The sequence below is a fragment of the Anabrus simplex genome, chromosome 14 (genome assembly GCF_040414725.1).
Source record: "Anabrus simplex isolate iqAnaSimp1 chromosome 14, ASM4041472v1, whole genome shotgun sequence".
NCBI classification, from domain to species: domain Eukaryota; kingdom Metazoa; phylum Arthropoda; class Insecta; order Orthoptera; family Tettigoniidae; genus Anabrus; species Anabrus simplex.
Window position 1 is genome coordinate 49926036 of NC_090278.1, and position 12877 is coordinate 49938912.

Below are 12877 nucleotides of genomic sequence, written 5' to 3' on the forward strand. Positions count from 1 at the left end.
TGAATGTACCTCCCTATTACCCTTCCAAACAGATTTCCTAACTTATACGTACCACTGCGGTTTAAATGAAGGCCATCTGAGCGCAGATCCCTATCTCCTACCCACCCATTAGGATCTAGAAATTTCACTCGCAGTTTCCCACATACCCAATCCATAGTCTCATTTAAATCCCCAATCACCCTCCAGTCAGTATCCCTTCTACACAGTATTCCACTAATAACAATCTCCGCTTTCTTAAACTTCACCCGTGCTGCATTTACCAGATCCCAGACATCTCCAACTATGTTGGTACTTATATCACCTTGCCTTATGTTGTTGGTACCAACGTGAAACACTACCACCTTCTCCTTCCCCTCCTCCCTCTCTTCTACTTTCCTCAACATCTGCCACAACCTAATTCCTGGATAACACTCTACCCTGGTACCCTTTCCTCCACACACTTTCCCCACGTGTCTAATGATGGAATCCCCCATGACCAGAGCCTCAACCCTACCCACCTCATTTGATCCCCTCCCGTCCTGGTCAGCCCTATCTTTCCTGATAGCTGCAGAAGCTACTTCCTCCTCCCTTTTCTCCTTCCCATGACCCTGTTCCACCTGTCTTTTCCTATCCTCTACTGTACATTTTCCTTTCCTACCTTTTCCCTTCCTCCTACTTCCACACATCTCAGCAACAGTTCCCTGTCCCTCATCTTCCCTCTGTTGTTCTACCTGGAGTGACTCGTACCGATTTCGCACAGACACCTGTCCTGAATTCTGATCCTGAATAGAGCCGTTAGCCTGCAATCTCCTTCCCCTTAGAACATTAGACCACCTGTCTTCTACAAATACTCCCTTTCCTTCCCCTCCCTCTTGTACACCTACTGTAACCTGTACATTGTTTGAGGGAGTCCTATCTTCCTTCCTGTCTTCTGTGAGAGTCCTAATTATCTCCCTCAAATTTTCCAACTCCTCCCTCATACCCCTCAATGCCTCACCACACTCACAGTAAGTACACTCGCGCTCCTTAGCCATTCTTTACGGGGGAAAAAATGAAATTAAAAATAAAATAACTTATTTGCAAAAAATAAATGAACGGAGGTATATATTGTCTGGGATAGTACACAACAATACGGTAATTAATATACGACAACACTACAATACTACTTAGTCGTGTTCTATTTTTTTAAAATCCTACAACCCCTGACAGGATAAAAACTGCTGTTAATTACTGAATATCGAAAGTAATAGCCTACACAAGAACTACACAATTCCAAACTGCAATTAAGCCTATTCTAATTACAACAACAGTATTTTAGTAAGAGTTTCTATGGATACCTCTATTACACCAGTACTACACAAATATTTTACAATAATAAAATAATCACACTAAATTCTAATAGGATATTACTCGTATACTACTGTACAGTACACTACAGTAATTTTAAACTACTTTCAGACGTATCCTAATTACGATACCGGTTCCGTGCCGTATGTCACTAAACTAAGCACAACAGAAATGAAATTTGCAAGAACTACTGTACTCAAAGATTACCAACGAAGCTAAATGCTTAGACAAATTATTATTAGTATTACGGTCTAATAGATACACACGAAAAATAACACACGAATATAGCAGGCAAGATACGCCACTATCTAAATGTACTGTATCTATACTACAATGTATCTACACTACACTACACAGCGTTTGGTTAAATGCTTAAGTATCGAAAGGATTGCCGTGCACGAAGAAAAACACGAATATAACTGGCAAGATACTATCTAATATATTATACCTTATCTTCACTACAATTCTACTGAAATGTGGTTATGTGATTATTACAGCTGGTGGATTACTATTATTTTCCGTACTCCACGGGATGGAGAATAAAAGTGTCCTTAATTAGGCCTACTGAAAAATACGAGGTTGTCTACAGTAATTTCTCAAATATTTCTATCAAAACTACTACTACTACTCCAGGGACTTGAACTGCAATTACTGGGATATATGAACTTTATTATTATTAGCTAACTGCTCATAAATACTGAAAGATCGAGGGAGCGAAATATAAATTACGGATACTGTAACTACCTACTCAGAAGTACAAATGAATGGAATACAGGGTCAGCTGATTTTTATTTATATTTACTTGACTACACTACACCCTTTGTTCACGATTGTAACCAACAATGCAATATTTGAATATGAGGAGCGACAATAATCAATAACAATACAACTGTTAACTATTACCGTGTAATCTCTTTAACTTCTTTTTAAATGGAAGTTTACAGGTATATTGTGTTTTTTAATGTAGTAAATTATTACCTTCGCGATAGTTTGAACGGATATCTATACGAAATACCGGAGAAGTTGCTGCAGAAGTCACGGTATTATTCCTTATGATAATCTGCCTTTGTAAGTATAACCAACGAACCTACAGATATTTACAAATATTTTTAAAGTTAATATTATTACCTAAAATATTTCCTAAACCTAACCTAAAATCAAAACAAGCAGAGACAGACACCACCTTTCATGAGTGTGGCAGAAGGTGGCTAAGAGTACGGTTACAGACAATATGTTACACAGAGCAACCAATCATCCTCATTTAACCTTTTCACTATGGTTAACTGCTGTAGCATTTGGGAGGGAGCTGCACCGCATACCTGGTGGACTGCTGTAGCAGTCATAGTGGAGCACCTCATGGCCAGTCAACTGCTGTCGAAGCTGCGTGACTTAGGGCTATTTTCCATTTTGCTACGATAGACTGCTGGGAAAGTTCGCCCTTGGAGGTCTCTCATGGCTGACTTGGGACTCTATACGTACGGCTATGGTATACAGAAGCCAGGAGTAACCAGTTCGAAGACAAAAGGAATGTGCCTTCTTTGTGATAGGCCTCCTCACTTCATGCCTCGTTGCTCCTGTATGCTCAAGTACGAGTGCGTATCGACTTTGCTTTCAACTGCATTGAAATTTTGAAGACCTCATCTTTCCTCGAGTCTGACAGCAAGATTTCATCTTTCTGACGAGTGGAGAACGTACAAAACCTTTACTGTATTGTCTGCAAAGCACAGACGAGGAAGCAGACAAAAATGTATTGTAAGGAATACAATGTAGCATTATACACCTTTTCCTGCTTCCAAACTTATCATAAGCTGAAGAATTATAAAAAACAGTCAGCTTATGACTTGCAAATTAATGTACGTAAATAATTTGTAATTTTGAAATTAATGCTTAAATTAAGTTATAACATGCAATTAACAACATTGAAATAATGGTAAGTGAAGATAACATTTACAATAAAACCAAAACAAGTTCTAACTCCGCCAGGACCTGTAAAATAACTGTTAAATTATGTATGCAAATTAACGTCAGTAAACAAATTGTAATTTGAAGTTAATAACAATAACAAACAAAACAAGCTTTTACTCAGATAGTGCTGTGCCCAAAGCTATGGATCTAAAAGGAGGATGGGAGCTTCAACTGTATAAAAAGTGCTATATATATGATCATAAGCATTTGAATAAATATGGATTATAAATAAAATAAAATACTTTTAAACTCTGTGTGTCCTCTCTTAACATTGCAAGCCAGCTGTGGATGGGATAGTGGAGCGAGACGTGTATCCCACACAGGGGGCTCGGTGAGCCATCCACTGCATACGTCCAGATGGTCACGCTTCCTTACTTGCTATGCCGGAATTAGAGGGTTAACTTGGAGAGTTACAATATTTTATATTACATCTGGTGTCATCAATTTTCCTGTTAAAACTAAACTTCACAACCCTTATTTACTGGATATATACCTTCCTATATTTTAATATTTTAGAACAGGAGCATTTGAGAACAAAATAATCACACCTTAGTTATGACTGAGGAATGGAGATATATTGTCAACTGCTCTAAATAGAGCAGATGGCTTGATTGATTACAAGGGAGTTACAACGACAGCAGCTTCATAGTGATGGCTTTATTATTTATTTAATTATTTATTTACTGACATGAAAATTGCCACTAAAATGCTATTCATCTCTTGCTGTAGTTACCATTAATCACTAGTGAATGCTGTACTGAATTGTCAATCTAACATGACATCCATTTCACCCACTGTCAGAAGTCAGGCGAGTCAAGAAAAGTCTATCCATCTGCCCCACCCTTTAAAATAAAAAAATGCGCACAGTACAAGCACACATGATGTGTGCTCAATTAATGCCATTGAGAGTAACTCTTCTTTTTTCTTTTATACACAGTACTGCCATAAGTTCTGTGAGTATTTTCAGTACTGTTAGTAACAGTAAATAAAACCTTTTTTTTTTTTTTTGCTAGTTGTTTTACATCGCACCGACACAGATAGGTCTTATGGCGACGATGGGACAGGAAAGGGCTAGGAGTGGGAAGGAAGCGGCCGTGGCCTTAATTAAGGTACAGCCCCAGCATTTGCCTGGTGTGAAAATGGGAAACCACGGAAAACCATTTTCAGATCTCTAAATAAAACTAAGCAAACCCTTTAACATAAATATACTCTGAAAAAACACACACACACAAAAAAAAAAAAAAACTACAGAATGAACATACTCTTATTTGAAGTGATCACCATGTGCGACAACACAGCGGCAATGACATTGAAGCCACTCATCAATAGGTGCACAAATCGTGTCCAGTATAATTTTTTTTGACAGCTGACCTGATTTTTTTTTAACATCTCAATATTGTGGTGCTGTTTTTGACATGTTATTACCTTGAGCTTCTGGTGCAGAGAATAATCCAATGGATTGAGGTCCGGACTTCCACTAGGCCAGTCAACAACAGCGATGAACCATGGGACATTGGTTGCCAACCATTCCTGCAACATTTTTGCTACTGTCTGGGATCGAACCAAGCGTATCTCCTTTAGTTTTTCAGCTAGTAAATGTCATATGTACCTTTTATATGCACCAATATGCAAATCATCCTTCAAAATTTGTGACATAGTTCTTGTAGATATATTCATTTCTGAGGTAAAATCATTTGTTTATGCAAATGATTGCATCAAATCCTCACACAGACAGCTTTCATAACTTCTTTCCTGTGTACGTACCTAGAATGGCCTGATCTGATGTGATCAACAGATGCACCTGTTTGTTTAAACCATGCTATTGTCCAAAACATAAATCATTCATTGATACAGAGAGGTTTCAGCATAGAAAAAATTTCTTTAGCTTGCTTTCCGCGATGAAATAAGACCAATACAGCGATGCAATTCTCATACATTCCCCACTCCATCTTTCACTGCTGCCGGCTGTTGGCACACTGCAAGCTGGTTACTGACAGAGTCATGAAGGTGACCTTGCAGACGATGACATACATCATTGCTATGCTGCTTCATTTACAATTAATGATGATGATGATGATGATGCTTGTTGTTTCAAGGGGCCTAACATCGAAGGTCATTGGCCCCTCATTCACAATTACCACACTACAGCGCATTTAGATTTTCCTGACAGAACTTATGGCAGTACTGTGTAAATTCCAGCTATGACCCTATGTACTAAGTACAGAACTGAAGTATCAAAATATTTTCACTCACCGATCCGAGCAATTCTTCGGTGTCTGGTGACCATGTGGGCTCACATTTTATAAAGTGAGACTCCTCCATAACTCAAGCTAGAAGAAAAATTAAACATGTAAAAGAAAAGGAAATAACCCATAACAGACATTTAATGGAATAGAATCTGTTAAAACAATGGAATCCGTAATCACCATGAACTTTTGCTTGCAAGCCACACAACTTAATGCAGATTGTTGAACACATTTCTTTTGTTTTAAATTCAATCAGAGAACCCTAGCTTAAACTTCAATTATTACAAAAACAGGTCAGTAGTTCTTTTTCCTTGGACCTGTTGATTGACATCACCATGCTTCAGCTAGTTACAAGACTAATAGAAATAATAGAAGGCATGTAATTAGGCATTACGATGCATACATTCTGTCTACTATTGGATTGATGGATTTGGAAGTTTTATTTGTGGCTTAGCACTACCATGGCAGCTCATATATATATTGCAATGCTTTTTGCTGAGTTACTGTTGTCATTTTCAAGATTGATTACTATTATAACTCCCATACACACTTTCTCAGTAGTAATATTTCACATGAATTCCAGTGGACATTCTGCCATAGCTGGAGGTTTCTTTTCTTTTACTTTGCTGTTGTGCAAACACAGCACTGAGGGTTCTGGCATTATATGACCTAAGAGAGGGGTAATAAAAAAAAGGACTTTAGGGCACATCAAAACACTTTGAAGAAGGGTGAAATTATATAAATGAGAAGTGAGAAAGTACACCTTGTATCATGGATGGACAAGAAGTTAACTATTTTCGTATCCACAATGTACTCCGCAATTATCATGGTAGTTTCCAAAAATTGTTTTGGCCAGATAACAAACCTAAAACAAAGACCTACAACTCACTACAGTCAGTACATGCATGGAGTGGACATAGCAGACTCGTACCTATCACTGTATCCCTTCGAGCAAGAAACAGCCAAATAATCTAAGAAGGTACTTTATTTACTGCTCTGCATACTTTTCAATGCATTCCATTTATTCCAGTTATAAAGTCCTTGGAGAAATACTACCTACTTGCAGTTCATGCAGATTGTGTGTAGGAACTTCTTACAAGGCAAGAAAGAACCAGAATGTAGTGTGGCTGTTTCACCAGTTCTATGTCTGCCTCCATAGGATAACGGTTAGCACTATCAGCTGCTGTCCTCGGAGGCCTACGTTCGATTCCCGGTACTGCTAGAAATTTAAGAATGGCAGGAGGGCTGGTATGTAGTTCAAATGGCACATGCAGCTCACCTCCATTGGAGATATGCCTGAGAAGAGTTGCACCACCTCGGGATGAGGACACGAGTTTACTTTCTTACCAGTTCCATCTGGAAGCCGCTAGTGCATCATTATCAGAGCCAGGTTCCAACATCCCATCACCAAAAAGGGAAACTGCTAAGGATCCATCTTTTCTTCTTGATAATAAAAGGGAACATGTACTCATAAAATTTTCTCCAGTCAAGAGTGATAGTTCTCCCACAAGAAGATGCAGAATGTGTTCAAAAAGAAAACAGTCAGTGAAAACTGAATCTCCTGAATGTATATACCAAATGTTAGATTTTTAAATTCAGTACCCTAAGAGCAGTGATCAAAAATAATCTATGATGTACAACATGAGTTAGAAATAGCTTGGCATATAGGGGCTGACTGGCCGAGGCGGTAAAGGCATGCTCGGTTCACCTGGACGGATGTGGGCTTGAATTCCCGTCCGGAAGTCATAAAATTTAAGATGAGATTTCCACTTCTGGAGGTGTATATGGCCCTGAGGTTCATTCAGCCTACACCACAAATGAGCACCAGGTTAATTCCTGGGGAAAAGGCAGACAGGCATAGAACTAACCACTCTACTCCATCAAGTGCTGAGGTTACAGATAGTGGAAGCCTTTACCTTCCACCCCTCCAAGGGCCTTCATGGCCTGTACGGAGATGGCTTTGCTTTGCTATATAAATGGCTGGCTATGCTAGGCAACTAAATCGCCCAGGTAGTAGCCATAGATTATTAGCTTCATTAGACCCGTATTGATAGTTCCAACAATCACAATTATAAAGCTGGATTCCCACCAAATGAATACTTTTTATTTATTTTGGTGTATTTAATACATTTTACAGCACAGCACAGGTTTGGCCTGTATTCTAGGCCATCTTCAGCTGCTCAAGAACCTTAATTTTGTAAAATAACGTTCAACTACAATGTTAATATACACTTCCATTGGGCAACACATACAAGAATCCAAACACGAATTTCCCAATATTGAAGGCAATATGGAAATTCCAAAAATAATTTCAAAGGGCCCTTTGCTCAATATCTTTGAGGAATTTTATATCAACATGGACCAGTTTACCAATCTGGACTTCAATCTTGATGGGATAATGGAAAAAACCAACATTATTTTTGATGCCGCCATTCCCCTGTTAAAAAATATTTATTTAAAGAATGTTAACAAACAGAAACAAAAACACACAAACAAGACTCCACGGAACACACCACACCTACCCAAATTCTTCCTCAAGCCCTCCCCTCTACTCTACCGCTTTTCCCCTCCATTGCCACAAATGCCAGTCCTCGCTCACAAGGAGCAGTATACAACACGTTCCCGACAAGCACGTATGCGGTTGGCTCGGACAACAGGAGAGTAAATCAAAACACACTTATGCTTACAATGCATATTATATAGACATTCTCTAACAGAAAACCCTTTCCTCATTTTTTAATTTTAGAAATTCTGATATATCTTATTCCAAGTTTCTAACAGATCACAACTTATGCAAAAGGAGTGTTCTCAACATATTACTCCAAAACATTGGATATTAAACTCACAAGACAATCTGATGTCGACCAATAACCTACTATAGGAAGATTTTAAATCATCTTATTCATTTCACCAAAATTTGCATCTTTCAAACATGCTAAACATGTACTTCTTTTAATATAGAAATGTACAATTCGCTAAGAGTGTGTTAATAGAGCATCAAGACCACACCAGTGACACTTTACAAACAAACTTTTAGATATAATTTTAGACCTTTATAACTCCAAATTAATGCAAGTTTTATTAGAAATTGTATCATTTAAACTTAGAAATAAGTCATGTTTAAACTTAGAAATAAATATTATCTTATAGACATGATATTGTATAGGCTTTTGGGCTTGTGCCATATCAAGAAAATAAGGTAAAATTCTTAACGTTTTGCAGAAAACTGTGCTCTGCATCCTCAGAAGAATTCTCGAGTGTCCATGAGAAAGGCTTCTTAAACAATGACACTTTTGAATTTGGAACGCTATAATAGAAGTAGAAGTGGAAATGGTACGTTCATTCACCACCAGGTGGCCCCCCAGGATGTGGCACAACGCTAGCGTTTGAAGCGGAAGCTGACCAAACTATCACAATCAGACTAAGCGTTTCATATAACGTGTTTGCGTAACATATGACAGGTGTAAAGACACAGACATAAGCCTGGAACGAAACATCTGGCGACGAGGAACGTACGAATTTGGAAAAAACACTGAGACAAAATAACAATAGTGAAGGGGCAGGGAAGGGAACTACCTACGTAAATTCTTAATGGCTGGCAACCAAGTATTACTTAATTGATAGCTGGTGTCCCTGTTGAAATTGTTAGGATTTCTACATATTTCCACAGCTTCCCGTATAATCCGGGACCTGTAGTTTCTAGTGTGGGTAAGAGCTCGAGCATCTTGGAACATGACCCGACGATAGAGCGTGCTCAGCTATTGCCGATTTGTCAGGTTGGTTGAGACGAATATTACGTCCATGTTCTTTGCTACGGGTACCAATGGACCGGCATGTTTGGCCGATGTATACTTTGCTGTACGTACAGGGAATTTCGTATACCCCAGGATGTAAAAGTATGTAAAAGTATTGTATGTTATTTTATCAAATTAAGGTTCTTCAGCAGCTGAAGATTACCTATAATACAGGTCGAAACTGGAACTGCAAAACATATTAAACACACCAAAATAAATAAAAACTATCGATTGGGTGAGAAATCCTGGTTTATAATTGCGACATGTAGCAGCCAGTCGTGAACATGTTCAGAGACGGGTTTGGTAAAATGGGATTTTAGAGACGAAGAAAATGTTATGCAACAAGGCATTTCCAAGTGTTAGAAGATATAATGTGAAATAAGCAAAGATCTTTGTGGCTGAACATGTTAAATGACACTTTTGGAAAGACTAAGAATTTTTAGTGTAGAAGAAATTGTTTATTGCATACTCTGCAAAATACGTTTTTCTTCTATGTATAAAGTTGATTCTCAATATATCCCTTACTGAATCAGAATACTATTAGCTGCTTTTTAAAAAAATTGACATGATTTCTAGTGTTTACTGGTCTTCATACAAAATAAATGAAGGTGCATATTATAGATTCAACATACCAGGTGTATGCATAAGTTTTTGCCAGTTTTTATGATAAAGAAAACATGTATTTTTCAGGGGAAATTCATTCTATGTTTATTCAAAATATTGGCCATCAGCTTCTTCAAACTTCGCCCATCCTTCAGGTAAGTTATGAATACCATGCTAGAAAACATGCTTGCCTTTTGCAGCAAAAGCATTCGTCGAGCCATTTTCCAACTTCCTCAAGATTGCTGAAGTGCTGCTCTGTGAGCTTGTGCCCCACTGATTCGAAGAGGTGATAGATGGCGCCAGGTTGGGGCAGAACGGCAGTTGCAGAAGGATGACCAATCAAAGCAATTTCAAGGTGTCTTTCCCTGGTTTTGCTATGCGAGACGGTGCACTGTTTTGTAACAAAATCACTTTGCCATGTCTTCTGACCCATTCCTGTTCTTTCGATCAATGAGCAATTTAAAAGAATCACTTGTTGGTGATAGCGGTGTGCATTACCGGTTTCGCCGGGCTTCAATTGCAATTGCTTGTCTTCGCACTTTTGTGGCCTACCACCAGAGCACGAACTGTCTTTCAGATTGAAATCACAACGTTTATATTGCTGAAATTGCCGAAACCATGTCTCAGATGTTCTAATCGATGGAGCATGTTCACCATATGTTTCTACCAGCAAAAGAGGACTTTCCACAAACTTTTTTTTTGATGAAGTAAGAAAAGCAATGCATGCCACAAATGTTCTTTTTCAGACACAAACGTTGACATGATCACTAAACGATACAACACAGATGCTAGTGTTTGGTGGACTCAACTTGTGTGTGATTTTGCATGTAAGAAAAATGAACCGGTTTCACAGTTTCATTTGATTGCATCTCATACAGTTTCTTGATAAAATCACCATTTATATCTTGGGAACCATCAAACATAGATTTTTTTTTTTTAGTAAAGTATTTCTTACTTTTCAGAATGTGCCATTTGTCGAAAGCAAGAAGAGGTTTTCACTATCAACAGGATGATAGATTTTCGGTTTGTGTGTTTTGAAGAAGACATTCTTATCCTGCAAAAATTAGTCTTATGATTGTCACTCACAATGCGCAACACGAAAAAACTGCAAGCTTCGACTTCCTTTATTGTTTTGAGTGTTAAAGTATGTAGCTCTGTACTTAAAAGCCTCTTAAAGAAGAAAAATGCTGTTGTAACCTTTATTTTCTAGTCACAGCAGAAATGATAAAACAGAAAAGGTTATTGACTAGGGTAATTTGATTTCTACTTTCGCTTGGATGACGGTCACCTTGAGTAGCTTTTATTCGCTCAACATGGAATGAAGCGTCTTTCTGTTGAAAGAAGGTGCCGAGTTTCTTGTCATATAACATCTGCTGTTTGATGGACTACTGACAATCACAATCTCTCTGCTTCGTTTAGGAACTGACTTTCTGCTAAGGGGCGCTCCTTTACTAAGAGTGTTATTGCAGACTCAGAGTTTATATCTCCTACGTAGCGTGAAAGTGTGGATTTATTCGGCATGGCAAACATATCATTTCGATGGTCTTGAACTAAAATTCGGTGAGAAATCCTTTGTTGAAATAAAATTTAGCCATTTATGACGTTGCTCGTTGAGAGAAAATTCATGAAACAAAATCCCACTTCCCAATCTGCTTTTCATCTTACATTACAGTACACAGCATTAAACAATAATATGTATAGTACGCGAACCTTTTCTTGAGCCCTGAGCCCCATAGTGGTGAATGGAAACTGTGGCTCAAGAAAAGGTTCCCCTACTATACATAAATTTAAAACGGTTCACGACCAAAGAAATGACCATATTATAAGGTAAATACAGGCTCAAATTACACCAGCACTCTTAGCAATGATCACTGAGCTTGTCTCGTCAAGCAGACTAATGCCAGCTTCTCTGCGCTCCAAGCGCCTAAACTGGTAACTACGCCGTGTTCACTCGTTTGCATGTGTGAGTGGGCGAATAAGAAGGCGTATTAGCGGAGTCATAGTAGAGGGTGACGCCCATGGTGACTGAAGTTATATTATTACCACTAATCAAATCAAAAACAAAAACCAAACTTTAACAAGTAAACTTAGTAAAGTTACTACGGTATAATTTAATTAATACACAAACACTATTACTCAGCTAGAACATTAAGATCGAAGATAAAACAGACAAATAAACGTTGCTGTGAATGACAATATTAGCAATTAACATTGTTACAACAATAAAGGAAGGGTGACGAGACAAACGTACGAGGGGGAGTTAGACGGGCAATCTCAACAACCGCACGGTCTTCCCATGTAGACAAGAATAGTGCGGGTTCTTGAAAGAAATGTAAATTGTCTATTATGTTACTTACAAACACGAGAATATAAAGATAGCCGCTAATAAATTTAGGCGTTCCGCAAATATGGTCAGGAATTTTTGATGGCGTATTTCAGTTACTTTTCACTTTTTTTAAATTCATTTAGATATCTTTTTGCTCCCAAGGAAGGCCCGGGCCTCGGAAAAATGACCCGAGAAAACCGTAAACCGGTCTGTCTATGGCCCTGCAGATATCAACGTAGGCCTATGACCATCATATATTACAACAAGACACACAATCTTTATACGGACTAGGTTACTTAACTAAATGGTGAGCACCATTGCTTGCTGAACGATAAGAATTTTTGAGAGAAGATCTCAATCTTTCTAAGAACTATGTTTCTTTACTAAATGGTGAATACCGTTGCTTGCTGAACGTCTTACCGTTTTGCGACGCTACAGTATCCCAGTTCATAAGGCTGTAAACGTTATCACTGAAGAAATAGCACATCACACATAAACAAAGTCTGTGGTTTACTTTGGAAATGAATCGTTATGACCCGGCACGTCATATTAACATATCGCCGCACGTTGCGTGAGGGTACTCTGCAGCCACGGTGGAAATTTGCATTCTGGTTCGA

General features: G+C 38.3%; 1 protein-coding gene across 1 annotated transcript in view; it reads right to left on the reverse strand.

The window, feature by feature from the left end:
• Positions 1-12815, reverse strand: part of LOC136885590 (oocyte zinc finger protein XlCOF19-like) — a 33458-nt gene extending 20643 nt beyond the window's left edge. The window contains exons 1-2 of the mRNA XM_068230386.1: positions 12681-12815; positions 5545-5621 (exon numbers count right to left, since the gene is read on the reverse strand). Of these exons, the coding sequence (XP_068086487.1) occupies positions 5545-5613 (69 nt within the window). The 5' untranslated portion in view covers positions 5614-5621; positions 12681-12815. The remainder of the gene's footprint in view (positions 1-5544; positions 5622-12680) is intronic.
• Positions 12816-12877: the final 62 nt, after the last annotated feature.